The following is a 26,286-nucleotide window of genomic DNA, read 5'->3' on the forward strand; positions in this document are numbered from 1 at the left end:
TCTGTTGTTCCTTTCCTCTCACATGACAAATTTCTAAATTTAGCATTTGAGATGCTACATTTCAATTAGGAAGGAAAAAGCAATAAAACATGATAGTCAGCCCAGCCACGTGCATGCGCACACGCACACATACATCTTGCCGTTTTGTACCCTGGAGACTATTCTATTGCCTTTAGGGAATCATATTAGTTTATTTTCATTACATTCTCCTGACGCCTTGGATAAGGCAAAAGCCTGTTCAGGAAACTTTAAATTCTGCACAGAATAATACCACAACTGATACAGGCATACACAAATACAGACATTTCTTTTAAAAAAGAGGAAACATGTGCCTGCAGCCCCTGACTATATTTAAAACTAGGGGAGAAATAGTGGACAAATGTTTTAGGCAAAATGCTTTTCTCCAAGACATTTGAGGAAACCTAAGGCTCAAAATGAACTAAGGCTTGTGACCAAAGTCAAAAATAACAAAAAAAAGCTTCTTTCAACATGTAAAAAACAAGAAAAAAGTGAAGGAAATGATTGGTCCATTACTAGGGGAAAGTGGCAAGAAGGTGACAAGCAACAGGGAGAAAGCAGAACTATTTAACTTGTTTTTTGCATCTGTCTTTACACAAAGGGACAAAACAGTCCAACCTATTAAAAACAGTGCCATAAAAAATAGAATAGAAACACAAGTTAAGAAAGGCAAGAAAATACTAAGTGAGCACCTGTCCAGCCTAGATGCGTTCAAATGACCAGGACCAGATGGATTACACCCCAAGGTTCTCAAGGAACTGGCAGATGTGATCTCAGAACCACTGAACTATATTTTTTCAAAGATCCTGGAGCACTAGGGAACTACCAGACGACTGGAAAAGAGCTGATATAGTTCCCATCTTCAAAAAAGGGGAAAAAATAGATCCAGGAAACTACAGACCTACAGTATCAGCCTGACCTCAATAACTGGGAAGATTCTGAAAAAGATAATCAAGCAACGAATCAGCAAACACCTAGAGGAAAAAAGAAAGTCATTACTAAAGGCCAACATGGGTTTGTCAAAAACAGATCATGCCAGACAAATCTTATTGCATTCTTTGACCAAGTGACAAAATTAGTGGACCAGAGGAATGCTGTGGATGTAATTTACTTGGACTTCCGTAAGGCATTTGATAAAGTACAGTATTTATAGGTCTTTGTATTTTGTTATCTTCTCCAGTTCTTTCTCGTCTATTCTGCTCTCTCCAGGCCAGGGGTCGGCAACCTAAAAAAGGAAAAGAGCCACTGGGAACCGGTTCCATCACAAATTAAAAAAAGTGGGAGCCGCATGCGTGTGTCCATGCACACGCATGCGCAAAAATGCGCAAAACGGTTTTTTGCGCATGTGCGGACACACGCGGCTGCCATTTTTTTAAAAAGTGAGATGGAACCGGTTCCCGGTTGCCCGACAGCGACGGCCCGTCAGCAAAGCTGCCGCTTTCGGCAGCTTTGCAGACGGGCCGCGGCAGCCTCCTCAAAGAGCGGCGCCCCTGCCCATTCCGAGAGGTGCGCGTGCACCTCCCCAAACCTTTGGAGAGGTGCGCGTGTATCTCCGCGCGAAGGGGCAGCGGCGCCGCTCTTTGAGGAAGCTGCTGCGGCCCGTCTGCAAAGCTGCCGAAAGCGGCAGCTTCGCAGACGGGCCACGGCAGCTTCCTCAAAGAGCGGCACCGCTGCCCGTTCGCGCGGAGGTACGCGCGCACCTCCCCAAAGGTTTGGGGAGGTGCGCGCGTACCTCCGGTCGTTCGGAGAGGTGCGCGCGCACCTCTCAGAATGGGCAGGGGCGCCGCTCTTTGAGGAAGCTGCCGCGGCCCGTCTGCAAAGCTGCCGCTTTTGGCAGCTTCGCAGACGGGCCGTGGCAGCTTCCTCAAAGAGCGGCGCCGCTGCCCCTTCGCACGGAGGTACGCGCGCACCTCCCATCGTTCGGAGAGGTGCGCGCGCACCTCTCAGAATGGGCAGGGGCGCCGCTCTTTGAGGAAGCTGCCGCGGCCCGTCTGCAAAGCTACCGCTTTCAGCAGCTTCGCAGACGGGCCGCGGCAGCTTCCTCAAAGAGCGGCGCCGCTGCCCCTTCGCACGGAGGTACACGCGCACCTCTCCAAAGGTTTGGGGAGGTGCGCGCGCACCTCCACCCATTCGGGGAGGTGCGCGCGCACCTCTCCAAACGGGCGGTGCCACTCTCCATTTGGAGAGGTGCGCGTGCACCACTGCCCGTTCGAAGAGGTGCGCACGCACCAGGCGGCTGGGAGCCGCAAGAGACGGCTCAAAGAGCCGCATGCGGCTCCGGAGCCGCGGGTTGCCGACCCGTGCTCCAGGCACTGCAACGTCCACTATCCAGACTTTTTTGTCTTTTTTATTGACAATTGTTAAGTCCGGGATGTTATGTTGCAGGTGCTTGTCTGTTTGAATTCTGAAGACCCAGAGCAGTTTAACTTTATCATTTTTTATGACTTTCTCTATTTTATGATGCCACCAGTTCTTGCTTACAGGCAAATGATATTTCTTGCAGATCTTCCAATGCACCATTGTTGCTACTTTGTCATGCCACTGCTTGTAGTCAGTCTGTGCGATCTTCTTGCAGCAGCGTACCAGGTGGTCCACTGTTTCTTCAGCTTCTTTGCATAGGCAGCACTTACTGTCTGTTGCTGTCTTCTCAATTTTGACTTTGTATGCATTATTATTATTATTATTATTATTATTATTATTATTATTATTATTATTATTAATTGACTGATTGGTAGGATTTAAATAGCTGCACAAGTCAAACATGACTCTGGGTGACATAAAAGAAATCATAAATTACAAATGAAAACATAAAGGAAAACAACATGTGGCGTAAAAAAACCCAACTAAAACAATACAATAGCAAACGATAAACAATATTATTACTCAACCAATAGAGTCTTTTATTCATCCTGTCCCAAAGGCATGAAAAAAGAACTAGATTTTCTCTGTGAATGTATTTTTCTTCAATGCATGAGTATTCTACAAATATGCATCTCCACTCAGATAAATGAAAAATGGTTTTATTATGTGATACTCTGCCTATACTTTGCATGGGGGAGAGGTTCCAGAGAAGACTTGCTGTTATGCTTTGCGCGCAACAAAATTATACAGTCTCAGGGAGTTTGTTATTCCTTATTCTTTCACTACCCCACATCGTCCACAACTCCTATTTGACAAACCTTAAAAAATGCTTTCTAGTTTGCAGCACTACGAACTACCTAGTCAGAAGCATCCCAAGCCTGAAGCTAATCAGTGAAAAGTCTGCACTCCAAAGTATGCTGCACACTAAGAGTGCTGGGCCAATGTAGACACTCCGGTTACAAGAGAGCGGCAGTATTTTTCCCACCATCTCACAACAGCTGCCTCCTCTGCTCTGGTTAATTTGGCACTCCCACAATTCTAGATTGAGGCAAGATAAATAATACATTTAGGCACATATCTACACACAGCATGAACTGAACTGTTGCTCATTTAACTCAACATGCATGTTGATGTTTGCTCAAGGAAAAAAAACAATTTTGCCAAACAAAACACTCAAACCACTCACATCCATTTTAAATTAGGATAATGAGCACAGACTAAAAGGAACTCTTGTGGCACACAGGGGGCTGAGAAGGAAGACTAAACAAGAAATTGATTTGGGAGGTTTTTGTATTAAAGCTAAGAAAAAAATAGTTACATTCTTGTTACAGATTACTTGTGGAAAAAAATCATCCTCTCTCCCTCTCTCTTTGTGTGTGTCTGTGTGTGTGGTTGTGTGTGTGGTTATGGATAGGTGTGTATGAAAGAGAGAGATTGTCACACAGGATAATTTCTTCACAAGGAGCAGGTGTGTACACATTCATTGATATCTTTTTATATTAATGTGAAAAACTAGTCCTTGAGACTGAGGTTATGGACATTAATTGCGATTAAGAATCCTCACCAGGTCTTATCTCGCTGTGATAAGGGTGGCAAAATCCAACTACTTTTCCACCCTCATCGCGTCCGCAGATAATCGCCCGGCTGCCTTGTTCAGGGTGACTCGCTCCCTACTGAACCAAGAGGTGAGGGAGGAACCCTTGCAGGGTCGAGCCAAGGAATTCGGTCAATATCTGCTGGATAAAATTGCTCGGATTCGAACCGGCCTGGACTCCAACTGGGCTGAGTTGGAAGAACAAGACATGGACAGTCTTGTCGACGTCATCTGGGAGGAATTTGATCCTGTGACTCCTAAGGAAGTGGACAGGATTATGAGGAGGTTGAGCTCCTCCACATGCTTACTGGACCCGTGCCCTTCCTGGCTGGCTTATGCGGCTCGAGAGGGGACACAAGGCTGGTTCCTGGCGGTCATCTCTGCTTCTCTGAGTGAGGGTCACTTCCCCACTGCCTTGAAGGAGGCGGTGGTGAGACCTCTCCTCAAGAAGCCCACAAGAAGCCCACCTTGGACCCATCCTCATTGAATAACTTTCGTCCAGTCTCTAATCTTCGCTTCCTTGCGAAGGTTGTTGAGAGCGTGGTGGCGCACCAACTTCCTCAGTTCCTGGATGAAGCGGTTTATCTAGACCCGTACCAATCGGGCTTCAGGCCAGGCTACAGCACGGAGACGGCATTGGTCGCTCTGATGAATGATCTCTGGAGAGCCCGGGACAGGGGCCATTCCTCTGTCCTAGTCTTATTAGACCTTTCGGCGGCTTTCGATACCATCGACCATGGTATCTTGCTGCGACGCCTCAGGGGACTGGGAGTGGGAGGCACGGTTCTGCGTTGGTTCTCCTCCTTTCTCCAGGGTCGCTCGCAGTCGGTGCTGGCAGGGGGACAGAGGTCGACCCCGAGGCCTCTCGTTTGCGGAGTCCCTCAGGGGTCGGTCCTCTCGCCTCTCCTGTTCAACATCTACATGAAACCGCTGGGTGAGATCATTCGCAGCTTTGGAGTAGGGTACCATCAGTATGCTGATGACACCCAGCTTTTCATCTCAACTCCAAACAACATCAGTGATGCCCTCGACGTGATGTCCCGCTGCCTGAAAGCGGTCCGGGAATGGATGGGGAGGAACAGGCTTCAACTGAACCCAGACAAGACTGAATGGCTGTACGTACCGGCAAGCCAGGATACTCAGAGCATCCCATCCCTTAACATCGGGGATGAGTTACTACCCCCTGTTGATAGGGCCCGCAACCTGGGTGTCCTCCTAGACTCACAGCTCTCCCTGGAAGATCACATAGGAGCTGTGACCAAGGGGGCCTTCTCCCGGGTTCGGCTGGTGCACCAACTACGGCCTTATCTGGACCTGGATGCCTTACGTACAGTCACCCATGCACTTGTGACCTCTCGCCTAGACTACTGTAACGCTCTCTACATGGGGCTGCCCTTGAGATCCACTCGGAAGCTTCAACTGGTGCAAAGTGCAGCGGCACGGACACTTTTGGGAGCCTCCCGATACTCCCATATCACACCTCTCCTCCGTGCGCTGCACTGGCTTCCAGTTGCCTTCCGAGTGAAGTTCAAGGTGCTAACAATGACATACAAAGCCCTACATGGCATGGGTCCGGACTACCTACGGGAGCACCTTCTGCCAATGTCAACACCCCACCGCCCTGTGCGCTCCCACAGAGAGGGCCTCCTCAGGGTGCCACCGCTCAAGGAATGTTGGCTGGTGGCCCCCAGGGGGAGGGCATTCTCAGTGGGTGCGCCAGCCCTCTGGAACTGCTTACCAACTGAAATCCGGATGGCCCCCGACCTCCGCACCTTCCGGCGCGACTTAAAGACTTACCTATTCCAGCAGTCCAGCCTGGCCTGATAGCTCTGATAGCTCTAATTGGGGTCCCAGTTTGTTTTGTTTTGATTATTGTTTTTCAATACTGTTTCATTATGTTGCCTATCTTAATCTGTACACCGCCCCGAGTCCCTCGGGAGAAGGGCGGTTTATAAAAATGAACAAATAAATAAATAAATAAATAAATAAAAGAAGCACTCCTGCATGTTAAATATACAGCATCTTAATATTCCATAATATAATATAAAATTAATGAATAGCGATTATTTACTATAATTAACAAACAGCAAATGAGAAGTAAATAATTGGGGACAATCCTGAAGTACTAAATTCAACTCATTTTTTTCTCTACTGATTTTAACTACCAACAGTAAAGACAATGTTTGCCTTCGGAAGTATGTTCTTCTGGGTAACTTCATCTTACTTTGTTTCAAGACATGATGAAGTCAACATAATAGTGTGTTTTTAGATCACTGTGTGTTTAGATGGAAAATAGAAATTACCTCAAACAAAGAGGGCTGTTCTTTTCTTCAGGCCTGTTCAACATCCACAGGTCAGCACATGATTAGTTGTGGACCCTAGAATATGCATGCATGATTCTGATGTAAATATGATGGATTCTGATATAAATATGTTGGATTTAATGATGGAAGGAAAATGGACTTGAATTTAAGAAGATCTGCTCTCCCCACCCCCACCCCCCAGAAGATTAGAAAAGAAAAACAACATCAATCTGTCTTCTATTATTATGTTCTCAGCTAGTGACAGCCTCATAGATACACTAAAGCACAAAATCAACACAGGGTGACTAAAGCAATACTTTATTGAGATTAGCTATGGTAGAATTTTTCCAAGTCTGATGATTATGTTATTCCTCCCCTCCTTCTTATATGAATCAAGGAGGTGTTTACACGAGATATTTCTAAATGTTATCATACTTCCCAAGATGTAAAGAATGTTTTAGACCTCTCTGCCTAGTTCTTGCAGTTCTTGCAATTTTCTGTTAAGGTTAGCTACCTTAATCTCTATACTAACCTAAGATTACTCTGCCATTTTAAAAGAAAATTATTTTTTTGGGAAAAAACCCTTTACAAATGGTGCATTATTTGTGTGGGAGAAGGTATAAGCATGTTCCCCATCATATATATTGTGTGAACATGATATTATGCCCACACCAGTTCATTCAGAAACACTTAAAATTATTCAGTCTAAAAAAGTGAATGCTTTGAGTGAAGGATTCCTGAATATATTTTGCTTCATATGATAATGACTTATAGATAGTGCATTTAGTGATGATTAAAATTAGGCCTTTTAAAAACAGAAGGAGGACTATGAGTTTCCTTTTAAAAAGAACACTGTAAATTAAAGCATGAATATTGTGAGACCTTTGTTTGCTCATTGACTTGAACTTTCCACAATCAATGCAATGATAACAACATATGGAAAACTTCCCCCAACCTACCAGTTTGCTGTGCTATTTTCATATTACGTTCACTAAAGAACAATACTGTCTCAGAGATTGAGGACAGAGCTGATACACAGGTCCTCATTTGACAGAAAAATAAAGTTAAGCACACAACGTTTTCCCCTTATAAATTTCTTAAATAAAAAAACATGGCCATTTAACAATATTTATTGGTTTTGCTTTGGCAAATTATCTTTTTTAATCACTTTGTCTGGAAAGTAACAAATGCACAAAAATTGAATAGTTTACTGGAGTGTTTAAGGGAAAACAGATACTTAGTCTTTTAAAAAAGTGAACTCATGCTAAATTAGATAAAGAAAAATTTAACTTCTTTGGAAAGTGGTGCTTTACTCTATCTTGATTATATAGATGCCTCAATATCACACATCTTTGAAACACAGATATATTTCAGCACAAACTAAAGTGCTCCAAGCAACAGCTTTCTTCTGTACATCTCTAAATTAATTGACTCTATGGTAGGACTGCACTTGCCGTGACACTGAACATTAATTTCCCTCCTACTTCCAAACCCCTTTCATTAGTTTGCTATCCAAATTGACTGTTGCTTTAATGCTATTTTGTTTACATACTGACTTTTACTATCAAGGGAAAGACAATCTGATTTGTTCTCATCCTCAACTAGATGTAGTAAGAAAATCTAATTCCACAAGTCACAAATACTAAGGAACATGCTATTCAGGCAAATGGAACGTCTTCTTCACTCAGTGCTCCAGAAACACTTTTATCCACTTCATACTTAACTCCAAAATTGCTTTTATGGACACTTTTTTCTAGGTTAGATGTTTTTGTTCATTAATCCTCTTCTAATATTTTGTGGTTCTCCAACAGCATCACAGAGAAAAGAGCTTGCTTTTAGAGTACCTGTATACATGCATGATATGCATACAGCACACATGTAGTGCACTGCAGCTGCCAAAAAAAGTCAACACAGTTGTAGGCTGCATTAACAGAGGGATAGAATCAAGATCATGTGAAGTGTTAATACCACTTTATAATGCCTTGGTAAGGCCACACTTGGAATACTGCATCCAGTTTGGGTCACCACAATGTAAAAAAGATGTTGAGACTCTAGAAAGAGTACAGAGAAGAGCAACAATGATGATCAGGGAGGGGCTAAAACATATAAAAACCGTTGCTGGAATTGGGTATGTCTAATTTAATGAAGGACTAGGGGTGACATGATAGCAGCGTTCCAATATCTCAGGAGCTGCCACAATGCAGAGGGAATCAAGCTATTCTCCAAAGCACCCGAAGGCAGGACAAGAAGCAATGGATGGAAACTAATCAAGGAGAGAAGCAACCTAGAACTAAGGAGAAATTTCCTGACAGAATAATTACGGTAATCAGGGGAATCACTTGCCTCCAGAAGTTGTGGGTGTTCCAACACTGGAAGTTTTTAAGAAGAGTTTGGTCAACTATTTGTCTGAATTGGTATAGGGTTTCCTGCCTGAGTAGGGGGTTGGGCTAGAAGACCTCCAAGGTCCCTTTCAACACTGTTATTTTGTTATATTGAGGGATCCTTTTTAGATGTCACGAGAAGCCGGATAGACAATTGTCTTAGACCTCTATGGGAAATCCGTTCCTCTTCCTCCATGAAAGTAAATCTCTGCCAGGAACAGAAAAGCAGTTTCTGGACTGATGGAGGATATGTAAAAGATCCATGTACTAACTCCTTTAGGAGTATAATTCCTTTAAAATCCTTGAAATTTCACTGGTCAGCTATTTTGCAGGAAATGAAAGCTAAATCCAGTATACTATTATTGAAATAGCTGAGCAGCCAGAATTTTTAACCTGTTATTTTATTTATATATTGAAACAATTTACATACGCACCTATCTCACCAAGATGACTCTAGTTGATATACAGAAATTGAAATTTTTAAAAAAGTAGCAGTCACAAAATCAATATTCAAAAGAATGCGGTCATGTATGCTCGGAGTAAAAAACAACAACAAACCTCCTTTCCACTCATTAAAACAAAACAGACAGATAAGGACTTGCTTAACCTCCCAGCTGAAATACCTGTGAGTACATCCAGATCTTTAATACTTTATGAAAGATGAACAGGGTCGGGGGCCATCTGGTTCTCTGTGACAATGCTCTTCCATGGGGCAGGCACAGTGACAGGGAAGATATGACCCCTAGGTCCCACAAGATGACACTGTCTAATAGGACCTGGGTCATGGCAGCCAATCAGTTCTGGCATGGTGAGCAGAGGCAGAGACATGCAGAGTCACAAATCATCTAACCCTTTGTCGTGTAAGACTTTATAGGTAACAACCAGCATATTAAATTGCACCCAGAAATCTACTGGGAGCTACTACAGCTTGTAGAGCAAAGATGATACATAGTTATATTCTATCATGCATAGCCTCAGTCCATTATACTGAGCTAAAGAACCAAATATGGGTAGTTCTCATTTAGCAGTCAATAATTCAGCCACTGTTCAAAGTTACAATAATGCTGAACAAGGAACCTTATGGCCAATCCTCAAAGTTGTAGCCATCACAGCATCTCTGCAGTCACATGACTGTGATTTGATTTTGATCTGCTTAGCAACCAGAGAAAAACTGTAAGAACTGCAATGCCCTAAGGTGACATGATCACCATTTTTAATCTTCACTGCCAGCTTCAGGTAAGATAAGTCAATGAGGAAGCCAACAGAAGTCTTAAGTCACAGTCATGTTGTGCTTAACGACCACACACGATTCACTTAACAATCACAGCTGCTGGAACTGCACGTCAGCACAGTCATGTAATTTTTTTTGCTTTATGATTTATCACTTATCAGTGGAGTTCCTGGTCATTAACTGAGAGTACCTGTATAAAAATTATCCCCGCTCATCCAGCCTTGGATGAGGTCAAGGTGGGTGCCTGCTCTCCTATTTCTCCAATGTCAAAACTGCTTATTTGAAAGATCATTCACAGGAAAGATATATTTCAGTTTGGAGGAGATGGATAAATTATATTCAGAACAAATATGGGACTAAAAAGTTCCATTTAGCTTATGAGTAGATCTTAGTGGGATATTTTTATTAGCACGTTGTTTGTAGTTATATTAAAGGGGAGTTAAAGCACATGATGAATTTGGTTAATTGTATATTATGCATAATTTTTATTTAGAATATGATTATTGTAACTATAATCCTGTATTTAGCTCTGGGAAATGGGGGGGGGAAGTGGGTGGGTTTGGGGTGGGAGGGATTTGGGGATATATTGTAAAATTTTGTTTTTGTAAAACTCTTTAATAAAAAAAAAATTTATCCCCGCTCATCCAGCCTTGGATGAGGTCAAGGTGGGTGCCTGCTCTCCTATTTCTCCAATGTCAAAACTATTTTTTTTATAATGAACAGGAATTCACTCATGTAGATTACAACAAAAATGTGTAAGTATTTTACCATTTTTTAAAATTATTATTTTTACCTTTGAGTAAGCTTTGATTCCTGGCAACTACCTGGAAAATTCCCTGCAATTTTCAGCAATGGTTTGCCCTTGCCTACTTCCTATGGCTGAGAGAGAGGTTACCTGGCTCAAAGTCAGCTAACTGGCTTTGTGGTTAAAGCAGAACAAGAACACATCATGGACTTCCAGTTTCTAGCCTGGTACTTTAATCACCACATCAAACTAGCTTTGTTTACTAACTGGCTCAGTGGGTATTCAACTTGATTATATGTAAATTTACTGATCATAATTAATATAGTTTACTTATACATTATCTTTTTAATATCTACCCATATTTAAACATAATTGATATTAGCAATTTTTAATATATAGATTGGAATTTGCTCATATCTAAACACACTGCAAGTTCTGTTTTCCTAATACACCATTTACATTCTTCACAAGAAACTTTGTGGCACTCTGCTGGATTCCTGATAGCTGAAATATACTGCTTTTTAATGGCTTCAAGGTTTTTTTTAAGTTATTCTGACAGCTTAATTTTAGTGCTAAACTAGAAATGCTGCATATAATTTCATGGCTGATCTTTGAATCCCATTAAAGGAAAGTGGCAAAAGAGGCAGGGCAATGTGGATTTGGATCCTGCTAACTGCGACAGGACCTCTTACTATCAGTGAGAGCGGTTCTGTCTGAATGCCAGAATCTTGATCCAAACCTTCTTTGCCTTCATTTTGGTTCATTTAGTACATGAAAAAAAAACTCAGCTCCTTAAGTGTCCATTATGTGATTAACAACTATTTTGATTCTGTCTAGCTTCATAAATTACTTTAAGCCATTATTTGGGTTTACCAACAAATCACAACAGATAGGATGCATGAAATAAATCACATACTGTAAATTAATTAGGATGATGACCTATATTATCAGTATGCCTAGGGCAGGAGTAGGCAACCTTGGCTCTTTTATGACTCGTGGACTTCAACTCCCAGAATTCCTGAGCCAGCATGGCTCAGCTTAGAAACCTCTCCCTTTCCCCCTCAGCATGGCTGGCTCAGGAATTCTGGGCGTTGAAGTCCACGAGTCATAAAAGAGCCAAGGTTGCCTACCCCTGGCCTAGGGGGTCCCATATCAGTAGAAATCTGTACAGATATTAGATGACAGTAAACAGATTTGAAAATAATTAAGTTTCTATGGGAGGAACAAATACCTAGAATTTTTCTTTTAACTCTAAATATGTTAGCAATGATTTTAATTATTCTGATTTTTAAAAAATGCCTTTGGTATATTTGCTAACTTTAACAGTCTGAATAAGACACTGATTTTTTACTGCTGTGGGCTCAACTTGAGAGTTGTGATTTGAAATCCCGAAGGTCCTGGCAAGTTCTTGGTTTTAACTATAGTAAACATTTGGTTATTTTTCCTGCACTAAAGACAGACTTATTTGGGCTTTATTTGGAAGCAATTTAAACATTGGTTTTTAGTTCTAATGAGAAATTGATGCCTTGGAATAATTCTAATTAAAAATGGCTGGTAATTTTTTTATCATAGGTTGAAAATGAGATTATCATTCTTAATCAATCAATAGGTAAGGATACTTCGCAACTTTTGAAATAGTGGAAGAAATACAACTTGTTTAAAATGGTCCCATGGCAACAGAACCAGTTAAAATATTTGGTATTTCTGTTGCCAGGACCTGATGTGTTGCCCTGATGTGCCAGCAGAACCTTCAAAATTGCAGAAAATTTGAATGCATTAGAGAAGGTTTCCAGCAATTATAAACCAGCAATCTATTATTACTAAAAATATTTTTAAGCAGGAATGAATGTAGACACTACAGAAAAATTTAGAACAGAATTAAAGTGAAAATGCTACAAGAAGCAAAAGACAGTGGAGAATTTGAACTCCTGGACTGCAGGTTATACTACCAAGCAACTAACCTAATATGGCTTAAAGAATGGATAATGCTTAGAGATAAAAGACTATTGTACCTAGAGGGGCATGACCTACAGATCGGTTGGCATGCCTTTCTGTGGTATGAAAAGAATAAAATATATAGATACTTTCAAAACCACTTTAGAAGGAATGCACTTCTTTCAGAATGGGAAAAAATAAAATAAAAATATATATTTTTTATTGAGTCGTTCGGGAGAAGGGCGGTATATAAATAAAATTATTATTATTATTATTATTATTATTATTATTATTATTATTATTATTATTATTATTATTATTATTATTATTATTATTATTATTAAGATTCCTGAATGGCTTTCAACAATGGAAGCTTTTGCTTACCCAAATTTAATTAACTGCGATAAAGTTGTGACTTATAAAGATATTTTGGACAATGAAGAAAAATTGAAAGACAGACAAGATCTACAGTACAAGAACAAGGTATTGATCTAGCATGGTGGCCATACCTGCAAATTCAAATGAGATATGAAAAAGATGCAAAAACAATGGGATTTTATAAAGAACAGACAGAATTTGATCAGATAATGCTAAAAACAGATGAAAAGTTGATTAAGAAACACTACAGATTTCTGATAAACTTAAAGATGGAGGAAGAACAAGTAAAAGAAACAATGATAATATGGGCAAAGAATTTTGGATATAATATGGAATTAGAAGATTGTTATGGGAAAGAAATATTAAATTAACTAAGGCAGTGTCATATAAAGAAAACTTATATAAAATGTTTTACAGATGGCATATGACACCAGTGAGATTAGCAAAAAGGTTTAAAAATACTTCAAACAACTGTTGGAAATGCAAACAAAGACCAGGTACTTATTATCATATCTGGTGGACATGCCCCAAAGCAAAAAGCTTTGGGGTTAAAATACATTTATGGTTGGAGAAAATGACTAAAAAACAAATAGAGTTTAAACCAGAATTATTTTTGTTAAGAATAATAGGAGGTAATTATGAGAAAGATTGCAGATATCTAATACTACACATATTAACGGCAACAAGAATTGTGTTTGGCCAAGATTGGAAAACCGAAAACTTACCAACTGAAGAAGTTGGTAGACAATTTTAAAAAAACTGGAACTTGTCATTTATGAAGAATGTAAGAAATAGCATGCCTGGATTGCTGTGAAGGTGATTATGTATTTTTAGGAGAAAATCTGTGTACCAAACTCTAAAAATTGGATTAATTAAATTTGTCAGCTCCCAGCCTTTGAATTATTGAAATTGTTTTGTTTTGTTGGAGAGACAAGACTGGAAAGTTGGTTTGCTTGATTTCATTTAGTTGGTTCCAATTCCAATCTGAATTGTATGTGTGTATGTTTGTGTGTATGTGTGTACATATATATACCCACACAACATACATACTTGAATAAATATTTAAAAATCAAGGCAACAACATTTTGAAATTTGCATTTTTATTTCCAGATTTTCTCTTTCATTCTTGGTTATTTCTTTTCTTGATGGGGGGGCTCTTTTTAACATTTTTTTCTTTTTTATTAGTCATCTTTTAAATACCCTTTTATACATTTAGATTTTTACACTTTTATGGACTGTAAATAAGTCTGTTAGTAATTTCCTCCAATTATTATGTTTTTAAAGAAAATACAATTGTATGGTGTTTAAAATTCACTGTGTGCATATTTGTGTGTATGTATAAATAAGATATTGATATAATGAACTCTTTTGTTTTCTAGTCCTCTAATCTAATGGTTGCTCATATTTTTGAAGTCTGGATATGCATAAACCTATGCATTGCTGCTATAGATATGTTTCCTGTTTTAAAGGAAGTCACTGAAGGTCAGCGACAGCATTAAGAAGCAGCTGCCTCTGAGGGAAATAACAGAATAATGAAGTTGGAAGGGACCTTGGAGGTCTTCTAGTCCAACCCCCTTGCTCAAGCAGGAAATCCTATACCATGTGTGTAAAACCTGATTGTATCACAGGTCATATGGGGATGTATTGGGACTTTTTTTTGCCCTTGCATGGCCGGGGTGGGCGTGACCTGCGAGGGCTGCATTCGGCCCACATGCCACGTGTTTAACATGCCTGCCCTATACCATTTCAGACAAATGGTTGACCAATCTCTTCTTTAAAACTTCCAGTGTTGGAGCATTCTCAACTTCTGGAGGCAAGTTGTTCCACTGGTTAACTGTTCTAACTGTAAGGAAATTTCTCCTTAGTTTTAGGTGGGTTCTTTCCTTGATTAGTTTCCATCCATTGCTTCTTGTTCTGCCTTCAGATAGTCTGGATAATAGGTTGACCCCCTCTTCTTTGTGGCAAACCCTTAAATATTGGAACACTACTATCATGTCACCCCTAGTCCTTCTTTTCATTAAACTGGACATACCCAATTCCCTTCTTTCTATGTTTTACCTTCTGGTCCGCTAATCATCTTTGTTGCTCTTCTCTGCACTCTTTCTAGTCTCAATATCTATCTTGCAACTTTGGTTAGGTTACTTGAGAAATCCAATCATACCTAAAGCCAAAAAAGACTGCTTACTTCCAGTTGAAGCTGATTTGAAACAATTAAGGCCAGGCTTGTGAATCACTGAAGCAGTGATGAAGGTTTTGCAGTTGTAGGAGCCTTTCATATTTAATTCATTTCTTAAGGCACACTAGCAGCTCCTCACTGCCCATTTGGGGAGAATTATTGTTTTATCCTACTGCAAGTACAATTTCTTGCAGATAAGGAGTATGCTGTGAAAAACATATCACCTTTTCTAAGGACTAGAAAACAAAATGTGGATTTTTGAAATAGAGAAAATAGCCCATCACTATGTAAAATGGGTTTCCACTGAATAGAATAATTGTATCTATTACTTTTTCCTGATCGGATTTACTTTTTCTAAGGGTAGTAATCCCCTGTTAAAAGTAAGAATAGTATACATTATAGAAAAGCATATAGGCAGTAATGTCAGTGCTGCTTCTTTTCTCTTTAAGTAGGCACTGTGTTACAAAGGAGCTAAATAAGCATCTAGAAACAGCTAAAAGATAAGCTGTCCTTCACACTGGTGACCTCATAGATACAGCCCTCCAATACAGAGGTATCCAACTTCTCCAACTTTAAGACTTGTTGACTCCACTTCCAGAATTCCTCAGCCAGCCATGTTGGCTGGGAAATTCAAGGAGTTGAGGTCTACAAGTCTTAATGTTGTCAGCTTTGGCATTCATTCTCTAGCAGTACCAAAAGGATTCTCAGGCTTCTGCTTAGCCAACATCCAAGCATTAAGAAGGCTCAACCCAGTTTAATTTCTAAGCCAAGAGAAGTTTGGCTAGATGCTGTCACATACAAGATGAGAAAGATTTTAGAACTAGAACAAGGGTCATCAAACTTGGCCCTTTTATGACTTGTGGACTTCAACTCCCAGAATTCCTCAGACAGCTTGTCTGCTTGAGGAATTCTGGGAGATGAAGTCCACAAGTCATAAAAGGGCCAAGTTTGAAGACCCCTGTTCTGTACCAGCCTGCTACCGGCCCTGCAGAAAAGGCAGGGACAACCCCTTTTTCAAGAAGGCAAGAGGCTGGAATTACGCCTGCCAAATTTATAGCTACAAAAACAAACAAGACACGAACCAAGAAACAGGAGCTTTAAGAAACAGGAACTATCCAAGCGGTTGCCTTCAGCAAACCAGCCCTCCCACACATTCCCCTTATATAGAGTTCAGGGCGTGGCTTCTCTCTGCCTCCTTCCGAGGAGCCCCATTGCCTTCCTCTGTTTACTCCTAATTGACTGCCTCCTGCATCGGGCGTCCTTGAACAGGGCCAGCTGTGGGTCATCTTCATCCACGCTGTCAGGCTCACACAGCTGGGTCTCCGTGGTGACCAAGTGGGAGGGGCCTGGCTGAGGGCTCTCATCAGCAAGATCTTCAACCCCCTTAGCAAGGTCTTCAACACCCCCCTCCTCCTCTGAGTCGTCCGACCCAACTGCCGAACCCACAGGCTGACCCTGAATCACAACAACCCCTGAACTAGAGACTTATGTCAGTTTATCTGCAGATAGGACTTGTTAAAGCTTATTTCCCATTAGGTCTGTCCTTTCTAATAGAAAATGGACCACAATATATCACATAGAGACTTACTACAGTTGCCCAGGCTTCCAATTGCCTCAGGCAGCCTTCTGGGACACCAACTTATTTTGCGGGATAAGGCCTTTGTGGGATAAAGCCAGTTCAGAAAATTCAAGAAATTATATCCTCAACAGCCCAATTATCAAGTAGAAACAAAACTGTCAGGACCCACCCCAATCCACGTCTTAGGAAAACAAAAACTCTTGAGTCAGTTCTAGTCCAAAAGGATTTTTTACTAGGACATGTTTGGTTGTGGAAATACAAGTCAGGACTTGGTATTGTTTTACAAATTGAAACTTTATAAAAAGTTCCTGGTTCAACCCCACTTCCCTCAACCCCATTTGGTCAGCCTCCCATCATTTTACTTCGTGTCATCCCTTTCGTGGGAAAAAGGGAACTTCGAATCTTTATGGTTATTTCCTTCTTCCTCTACAGATTCAAATAGAGACACAGGCCAGATGCCTTCTTCCCTAACCCTCCCCTTTGTTCCCCCAGTTCAAAAGGTTTCCCTTGGTCTTTGAAATAACCTAAGGCAGGCTGAATCCACATGTGCTCCTTCTTCCTCGGGAGATGGCAGAATCCATGGAAGGGATAATGTTTTAAACATACATTTATGAATGAGATATAAATGGATTCTGACAAAAACATAAACTGTATTTCATTATCATTTTTACTGGATTGATTTGTAGGGTTGTGGAGGATGGGTGGTGTTAGTTTTCAGTCTGATGTTGGGAAGGAAAGTATGCATTTGAAAAATAAAATAAAATCAGCAAAACCTCAACAAATAGGAGAGACACTCTGGTAAGTAGTAGTATCAGTTGTTCTACATAGGATTTCTCAAGTAGCAAGGATGCCATTTCAGTATAGTGATACCTTCACCACATATAATTATTGTGGCAATTTCTGTGCTGAGGACTGCTGACTGAGACAGCACAGGTTCAAATCTTTATTTATTTATTCAATTTCTATAGCTGCCCAACTCAACCAAGTGACTCTGGGTGGCTTACAATTCTAAGGATTTTTTTTCAAAAAAGAGAAAAGTCCTGAAAATAATTGCTGCATTTTCTTTAGATCGCACTTCCTCATCTTAAATACACCACAAAAATTAATCCATATACAGTAGTCTCTGCAACCATGAATGAAGATTTCACTTTTGGAAAAAGGGCTCCTCTGATTCCCTATGTTGAAATTGCTACTGCCAATTGAGAGGGTACGGTATAAATGTTCAGAGCCTTTGCCTGCCTAGAAGTTATTTTTGCTAGTAAGGTTAATAAAGTATAATAACTTTTCATATAATTTGCACAAATTAATATTTCTAACGGATCCAGGAAATACATAGAGATCCTATGAAATTTAGGACTAGAATATTCCGATATAAACAGATGTAGAATTCTAAGGTATGATTTTCAGAAGTACAATAACGGATCCTCTCATGTTCCTAATTATATAGTGCTGACATTTGCTGTCCAAGGTAATCATCAAATCGTTCTGCATGTAATTACCCATGCTGCTGAAAACATACCTGCCAAACCAATTGTTCCTTCATGATGTCTGTGGATGATATACAGATGCTGAGCACAATGGTATGTGATGCAGAGGTTAGAACGCTGGCAATTATTGCATCCTGCATGTTGAAGGGCAGCATGGTATAGACGACAAAAATGATGAATAGGAAAAATGATACCTGTGCAGAGAAGACAAAAGCAACTCATATAAAAAATAACTCAAAAAACCTTCAAAACTGCATTAGATAAAAGTGGAATAAGCTACAGTCCAAAGTGTGATACACACTGCCTTGATATGCGCCAAACACATTTGTTCTGGCATGGCATGATATGCAAATTTGACAAATTTCATTTACCCAAAATTATGGTTTAAGCAAGGAGAATGAACTGAGTTCATCTGTCATATCATTTAACCTATTGTTCAAAGTTAACATAGTTAGCAATCCAGTCTAGCTTGGTTTCCTGGTGAGACTTGTTTTTTTTATTATTTTTAAGTACAAGTTCATAAATCATTTTTAATAAGGGATATACAACCCAATTTCCATGTGTTTTCAGATTTCTTTATTTTTCCTATAGTCCTTATAGTCCACTGGTGTGCTTTACAAAATGGAAGAGTCAATTCAGCAACTGAGGTTTAGATTAAGATGGTTTAGGTTAACAACAGTTGAGGCTTCTTAGGTATGGGTGATGGATAGTTGCCTTGTCAGGTGGAACCTAGGCTCTGGAATTAGGATTGCGGGGTACAGGAGAGAGACTGAGAGAGGAATGAGGGCAGACCATATCATTTTGGGGGGTAGACCATATCATCTAGTTAGTGAGAGACAGGGGATATAAGGTGGGGACCTGGGAGTAAGACTGCTCACAGAGAAGCAATTTCACTGTCTTCAAAAAATTCCACTTTCTTTTCCCAGAATTCAGTACCAATACCAAGTCACCAGATTCTCAGAAGTCCTGGCTTCTGGATAATGCTACCAAATGTCAGGTTTTATTTTATTTTTATTTTATTTTAATTCCATTTATATCCCGCCCTTCTCCGAAGACTCAGGGCGGCTTACAAGCTTAGCAGTAGCCTTCATTCTATGTATATGCCTGCTTATTAGGGCTTTCACACACACCCCAAGCGGCATTATTACAAAGTCAGCTTAATTGCCCCCAACAATCTGGGTTGGTCTGTAACAAAGCAATCCTTATCCACAATCATCCTGAATGTGATGGCTGATCTGGTGCACTACCAAAACTTGGATGTGCCCAAAATGAGGGTATTTTTCTCTTGGAGATATAACCACCTGAATTTCAAATGTGGCAATAGCCACATGTTCAGAAGGGAGAATGGCAGTTGTCATCCATGAAGACCTAATAACTTCCAAGGGTTCTGTGCTACAGTTGGTTGTAAGACCATGTGGTTGAAGCTGAATTGTAAGGGTGAGTAGGATTTGTTATGGCTGTACCAACCTCCTTGTTGCACAGTGACATTTCTGATTCCATTGTTTGTTTTTTATTATTTATAAGGTCTTGCTATATTACTGGAGATGTTTTACTGGTTGTTGTTATTGTAAGTTTCCCATAGCTGACTGAAGGAGTTGAGTTATCTCCTTGGGCAGTTCTACAAAGTTGATTAAATTAATAAATGTCTTCCTTGATATGACCAGCTCGGTATAATCAATCAATAAGGAGACTGTTGTCTGTTACAAATTCTGCAGCGATCAGCAAAAATTTTCTTTTTTTAAAAAAAAAACAGATTTAAGCTAAATCCCCATATCATATGAAGCAAAACATTTATGTGTTGGTTGCACCTTTGGAAAATTAATACCATTCTCTGAATGATATACAAATAAATATTTAAGCAGCGTTTACTAGCCAAGCCATAAATAACTTGATTCAAATAAACACTAAGCCACAAGCAGCTGGGCTCACCCAGTGTGTTAAGACACAAGCAAAGCATATTATTACCTAGTGTGATAAATCAAGCCACAGTATCATATTATAGCACTGGTACAAAAAAAAAAAACCCTGATATTTAAAGACTGGATAAACTGTGTAATGCAGTATATTACCTTAACCAGACAGATCTGAGCAGTGCTCCGAACTTCTTTAGTCTGAAAAAACTTCAGTACATTGTCTTTTCCCTTCCCTATCTGCAACAAATGGAAATTCTACACCATTTTTCTTTAGCTCAGTGTCTTTCCCTCTCTCTGACATTCTTAAAAATGAACATATGAAACTTCCTATGGTGGAAAGGCATGCTCTTGTGCTTCAGGGCAGGACAAAGCTATAACTCGGTTCCCCCTCTATTGTCCAATATACAGAGTCACTTGTGACAATCTTATTATCCTGCTCTTCCCCTAAGTATCAAACTGCACAAGCCATTTCTACTCTTCTTGACTAATTTCAGATGAGACCCCTGCCTTCATGTACAGCTTTAAAACATTCTGTGCAGCAGCTTATTGAACATGAGAGACTCACAGTCTGATCCAAGTAGACCATTATCTGCACCCCTGCAGCGTGGAGCTAATCCTGTGCCAGTTGCAGGTTGCTCATAGTCTCAGCCTTTACAGTCCGACATACGCAAAAGCCTAGAATGGCATAATATGCATGCATGATAATCTCTCACTAGTGTTAGAGCCTGTGCCCAGGCTTTAACATAGTGGAATATGAAGTACGGTAGCTTATTATAAAACCCAAACCTTTAACTTCTAACTGTTGATTTCATATTAGAGAATTCTTAGTATTTAGTACAGTAGTTACCTCTTTCCTTAAATGTAGGTCTAATTTTATTTTTTATGGCTCAGGATTTTAAATTTTTGGATGCTTTTCAGCTGTTTTGCTCTCTTGTTTTGTACAGTTTTACACTGTTCACCTTTGTTGCTTATGCTGCTAGTACATTTTGTACGGGTCTAGTCTTTTTACAGTCTTAGTCAAATCTTATTTTATAGGTATCCAGGTATTGGACTACCGCAATAAAGATTTGCTTTGATTCGACCCTAACCACTAGCTTTTCTGGCAAGTGAAGTTACCCTCAGAACAACAAAATTACTTCCATAAGCAGCCCAATATAGAGGGCGTTTAGGAATAACTTGTTGTTGTTGTTAGTTGCGAAGTCGTGTACGACCCATCGCGACCCCATGGACAATGTTCCTCCAGGCTTTATACATTTTTTATTTCTCTTCTTTTTCATCCTACAAGGCCCTGGGGTTGTGCCTAAATATATTTGGGTTGAGGACAAGTAAATGCAGTTTTTCATATAACTTTTGATTCCTGCAGTATACTTAAAAATCAGAACAGTTTGATTTATTTTTTTAATTTAGATTCAAGTAATTCACATTCCTTGAATAATAAACTAAAATTCCAGTATTCCTTTTCCAAATTTTGCAATGCAATTCTTCCTTTTAAAAGAGCATAGCTATACATGCATATAAGGGAAACCATATTCAGGGATGTGTATATTAGTTTAAAGACATTTTATGAACATATTAAATGCCTGGAGAGATATTAAATTTGGAGTATATTAAAATACATATAAATGAAAATAAATAAAAGCTTTTGTATTTAAAAATATGAATCCTGAAGTTTACATGTAGGGTAATTATAAATCAAACAATTTCTACAATTCCTAAATTCATTACAGTAATCTAATTTATGTAAAGGATCACCTTTGATTTCTGTATATTTCACCTATTTGGTTTTGGTTATAGACCAAAACCTTGCAGCAGAATTAATCAAAAAGAAAGTAGTAAAGAAACATTTCTAATATAAAATACACCCAAATATTTTACATTTTCAAATAGCCAAATTGATCTTTTCATAGAGTAATTTTAGTCACCATTTAATTTAATTCAATGCAATTTAATAGAAAATTAATAATTTTTGTACAAAAATGTTGACCTCAATTTAATACAGTGCCTTCTAAATACTTCTGCAGTAACTGATTTTTCTCTTAAGAGCAAGGTGAAACATTTCATACAAACACATGATATTAAAACAATACAGAAAAAAGAATAGAGAAAAGAAGCATATGTATTCCTGGATAGTAGAATTACAGTGATACAGAATAGATATAGAATTTTGTCTTTTTGTATAATACGAATCCTTTGTTTACCACTTTGCCTTATCACCATTAGTGGAATTTCCAAATATACCCTTTGGGTTTAAATCACATTTGGATCCTTTAAGAGGCAGAGAAGCATTTTTAGAACTATAAAATTTGGTGAACAGAAATGGTCCAGGACCTTCTTCCTCATTATCTCTCTGCTCTATCTTCCTATATTAAAAAGTTGTTTTTTTCTTTGTCAGGGAAGATCTTTACTGGGAGATATTATGAAATAGACAATCATTTTAAGTGTCCAATCTATCTAGCAAGCTCTATGTCACATCCAAATCATTTAATAAGTAAAGTAGCGCATCACTGAATTTGATGATGAAGGATACCGTAAAAGAAGATGGAAAATGTCACTGCAACACATAAAGAATTTATTTTCTTTCAAGTATTTTTCCCACAATAGCTTCTGCTATAAAATATTGCAGACTTTGTTGCTCGGAAACTGAGAAACTCATTCCTAAATGTAAATTGTTTTCAATACATCAAACAGACAATGCTAAAAGAAAGCAGTCTGGATCTTATTATATCCCTCCACACTCGAATGAAGTTAGTTTAGACCACTGCTATTTCACTAGCATGTACCCATTCTTATACAGTCAGCAGAAGAGACACTTTACGCCAGCAGAAAAGTTTAGAGGAATCTTTATCTCTGAATTTCCGTTAAATTATAATATAAAGTTGATTTCTTCTTTTAAAAAGGTCGGCTTTTGTCATGTACAAAACAACAACTGTTCCATCCCAACCAGAGAATAGTGTTACTGCCAAATATAGCACATGAAATGTGAATGTATCTGGTTTCATTTCCCACATGCAAATAGAACATCTTGCTATGTGGACAGATTAACTGATCTGTTTTGGAGCTCTCTCTTAGCAAATGGGTCACTTCCTTCATAGCAACTGATTCTGGAGTAAACACAAAGAACGTCAAATTCTCTGTGTGTATATACGTTGTGACTGGTGTGCCAACAGCAGATTAGTTTACACGTATTGTTCCCCAGATGTGGAACTGATGACTGTCATATGTAGGCCTTTTTATTTGCCTAGAGAAATTACTGTGGTAATTATTACAGCTGTTTATGTTCCACCAATGTCAGCACGGCACTTTCCTAGCTGTATGACGTCATCACCAGGCAACAGCAAACTCACCCAGAGGGCGCTCTTGTCATGGCTGGGGACTTCAATCAAGCTTGTCTGAAGACAGTTCTCCCCAAGTTTGTACAGTATGTGCAAGTTCCCACCAGAGGGAAGAACACTTTAGACCATGTGTACTCTAATCTGAAACAGGCATACAGAGCATTCCCTCTCCCCCACCTGGGTACATCCGACCATCTTTCATTCCTTTTGTGCCCAAAGTATGTCCCTCTCAGGAAAAGAACTCAGGCAGTCACGAAAAGGGTCAAAACCTGGCCAGTGGGTGCTCTCAGTCAGTTGCAGGACTGTTTTGAAACCACTGACTGGAGCAGGGGTGTCAAACTCAATTTCATTGAGGGCCGCATCAGCATTGCAGTTGCCCTCAGGGGGCTGGGTGGGTGTGGCCTGGGTGGGCGTGGCCTACTGGGTGGGCGTGGCTAGAGTGCGTATGGCCTACTGAGTGGGCGTGGCCAGCTCTACATCATTCGCATCAAGGGTGCCTATGGGGGCCTGGGCAGGAGTGGGACAGATCTGAGGGTCTCTGGCAGGAGGAGGGTCTCTGGGCCAGGGCCAAGGCAGAGGGGGCCGTTCCCTCACTGTTTCCAGGATGGCTTCGCAGGCCACATGAAACCACTTCACGGGCCGGATCCGGCCCCCGGGCCTTGTGTTTGACATGTCTGGACTGGAGTATATTCAAAGATCAAGACCTGAATGCATACACAGATGCCATACTCTCTTATATTAGAACATGCACGGATAGTGTAACAACAGAAAAGTGCATTAGAGTTTACGGGAACTGCAAACCCTGGATGACTGCAGAGATACGAACACTCGTGAGAGCCCGGGATTCTGCCTTTAAGGCAGGGGACAGGGACACATACAGAGAGGCCAGGGCAAATCTCAGAAGAGGCATTAGGATGGAGAAACAGCAATACAAACACAAGGTGGAGAACCACCTAGCAGACAACAAGCCGAGGCAAGTGTGGCAGGGACTGCAGCACTTAACCAACCACAAGGGCAGTACGAGGAGCATGGTTAACACCGATGCCTTGTTGGCTGAGGAGCTGAATATCTTCTTCGCTCGCTACGAGGTAAAAAGACCAGACCCCGTAGCCTCTGCTGGCCGGCCTTCTGATTTTCAGCAATCTGAAGACCAAGTGAGAACTGTATTGAAGGCTGTAAATCCCAGCAAAGCCGCAGGCCCAGATAGGGTGCCGGGAATAGTGGTTAAGAACTGTGCCGACCAATTAGCAGGGGGCCTGACAAGGATTTTTAACATCTCCTTGCAAACGGCACGTGTACCATCATCCTTGAAAGTAGCTACCATTGTCCCAGTCCCCAAGAAAATTGCAGTTGAGTGCCTGAATGACTACAGACCTATTACATTAACGTCTGTAGTCATGAAACGCTTCAAAAGACTGGTTCTCCAACATCTCAGGACATGCCTCCCACTGGATTTCAACAAACATCAATTTGCCTACAGGGGGAACAGGCTGACAGAAGATGCCATAGCTACTGCTTTACACTCTGTAGCAAGTCATCTTGAGAAACCTGGAAGCTATGTCAGGATGCTTTTTGTTGATTATAGCTCGTCTTTCAACACCATTTTGCTGAGCATTCTCATCGAGAAGCTGACAGACTTGAAATTTCCCCCCTCCATCTGCGATTGGATTCAAGACTTTCTCAGGGACCAGTTACAAACAGTGAGGGTTGGGTCTGCTTTCTCCACCCCCCTGAAGCTTTGCACTGGCCCGGCACAGGGCTGTGTTCTTAGCCCCTATCTGTACTCTTTGTACACATATGACTGTGTATCATCCAACCCACCGACTGTGATAATTAAGTTCGCAGATGATACTACCATGGTGGGTCTTATTACAGGTGGGGATGAGTCAGCATACAGGGCGGAGGTACAAAAACTATCCATATGGTGTTGTAACAACAACTTGCAGCTGAACATCGGCAAGATGAAAGAGATGGTGCTAGACTTCCGGAGGAAAAAGGAGGAACCTGCCCCACTTTAAATTTCCGGAAGTCTATCTCTGCAAAGATCTTACCTGGAAAGTTAATACAACCCAGGTGGCCAGAAAGGCCCAACAGAGACTTCACTTTCTCAGGGTCTTGTGGAAGAACAGGGTAGAACAATGGCTAATGACCCTCTTTTACCGGTCTACTATAGAGAGCGTCCTCTCGTACTGTATTGTGGTTTGGTATGCTTGTCTGACAGCCGTGGATAGGAAAGCATTACAGAGGGTGGTGAGCACAGCACAAGACATTGTGGGCTGTCCCTTGACACCACTGTATGACATCGCCAGGGCTCGCTGCCTTTGAAGAGTGAAGAAAATTCTCAGGGATGACTCACACCCTGGACGGTATCTCTTTACTCTCTTACCATTGGGTAGGAGATATAGGAGTATAGCCAGCCGTACCGACAGGCTGAAGAACAGCTTTTATCCATGGGCTGTTAGGCTTTTGAACGGGATATAATTTTATAAACTTTATGTATGATTGACTTGCGAGGCCGGTGTGTTGTGCAATTAGCTCACATGGTGTAATAAGATGGAGGGTTTGTGTCACTGTAATTTGGGGGTGGGGGCACGAAGGGAGGCTCAGCCAATCTCAATGTATACATGGTTGTACTTTGACAATAAAGGTTCATTCATTCATGACTGTTGATGGTAAGTATATAAAATAGCAGGGTTATGAAATAAACTTGCTGCCCCCATTCCTTCACTTCCACATGTCATGTTGCAACCAAGGTTCTTGCAATCAAAATTCTAAACCACAGGTGTCAAACTTGCCGTGTCACATGACGTGTCGTGACGTATCGTGACTTTTTTTGCATTGGCGGAGCTGGGA

The 26,286-nt window shown here is 40.5% G+C and overlaps 1 protein-coding gene across 1 annotated transcript in view; it reads right to left on the reverse strand.

Annotated features, from left to right (window-relative positions):
- The window catches only part of ADCY2 (adenylate cyclase 2), a gene marked incomplete at its 5' end in the record, with an annotated part of 171,371 nt that overhangs the window by 104,015 nt on the left and 41,070 nt on the right, over positions 1-26,286 (reverse strand). The window contains one exon of the mRNA XM_083360624.1: positions 18,221-18,382. Coding sequence (XP_083216750.1) covers positions 18,221-18,382 — 162 coding nt within the window. The remainder of the gene's footprint in view (positions 1-18,220; positions 18,383-26,286) is intronic.

The sequence above is a fragment of the Vipera ursinii genome (assembly GCF_947247035.1).
Source record: "Vipera ursinii genome assembly, chromosome: 3".
Taxonomy (NCBI): domain Eukaryota; kingdom Metazoa; phylum Chordata; class Lepidosauria; order Squamata; family Viperidae; genus Vipera; species Vipera ursinii.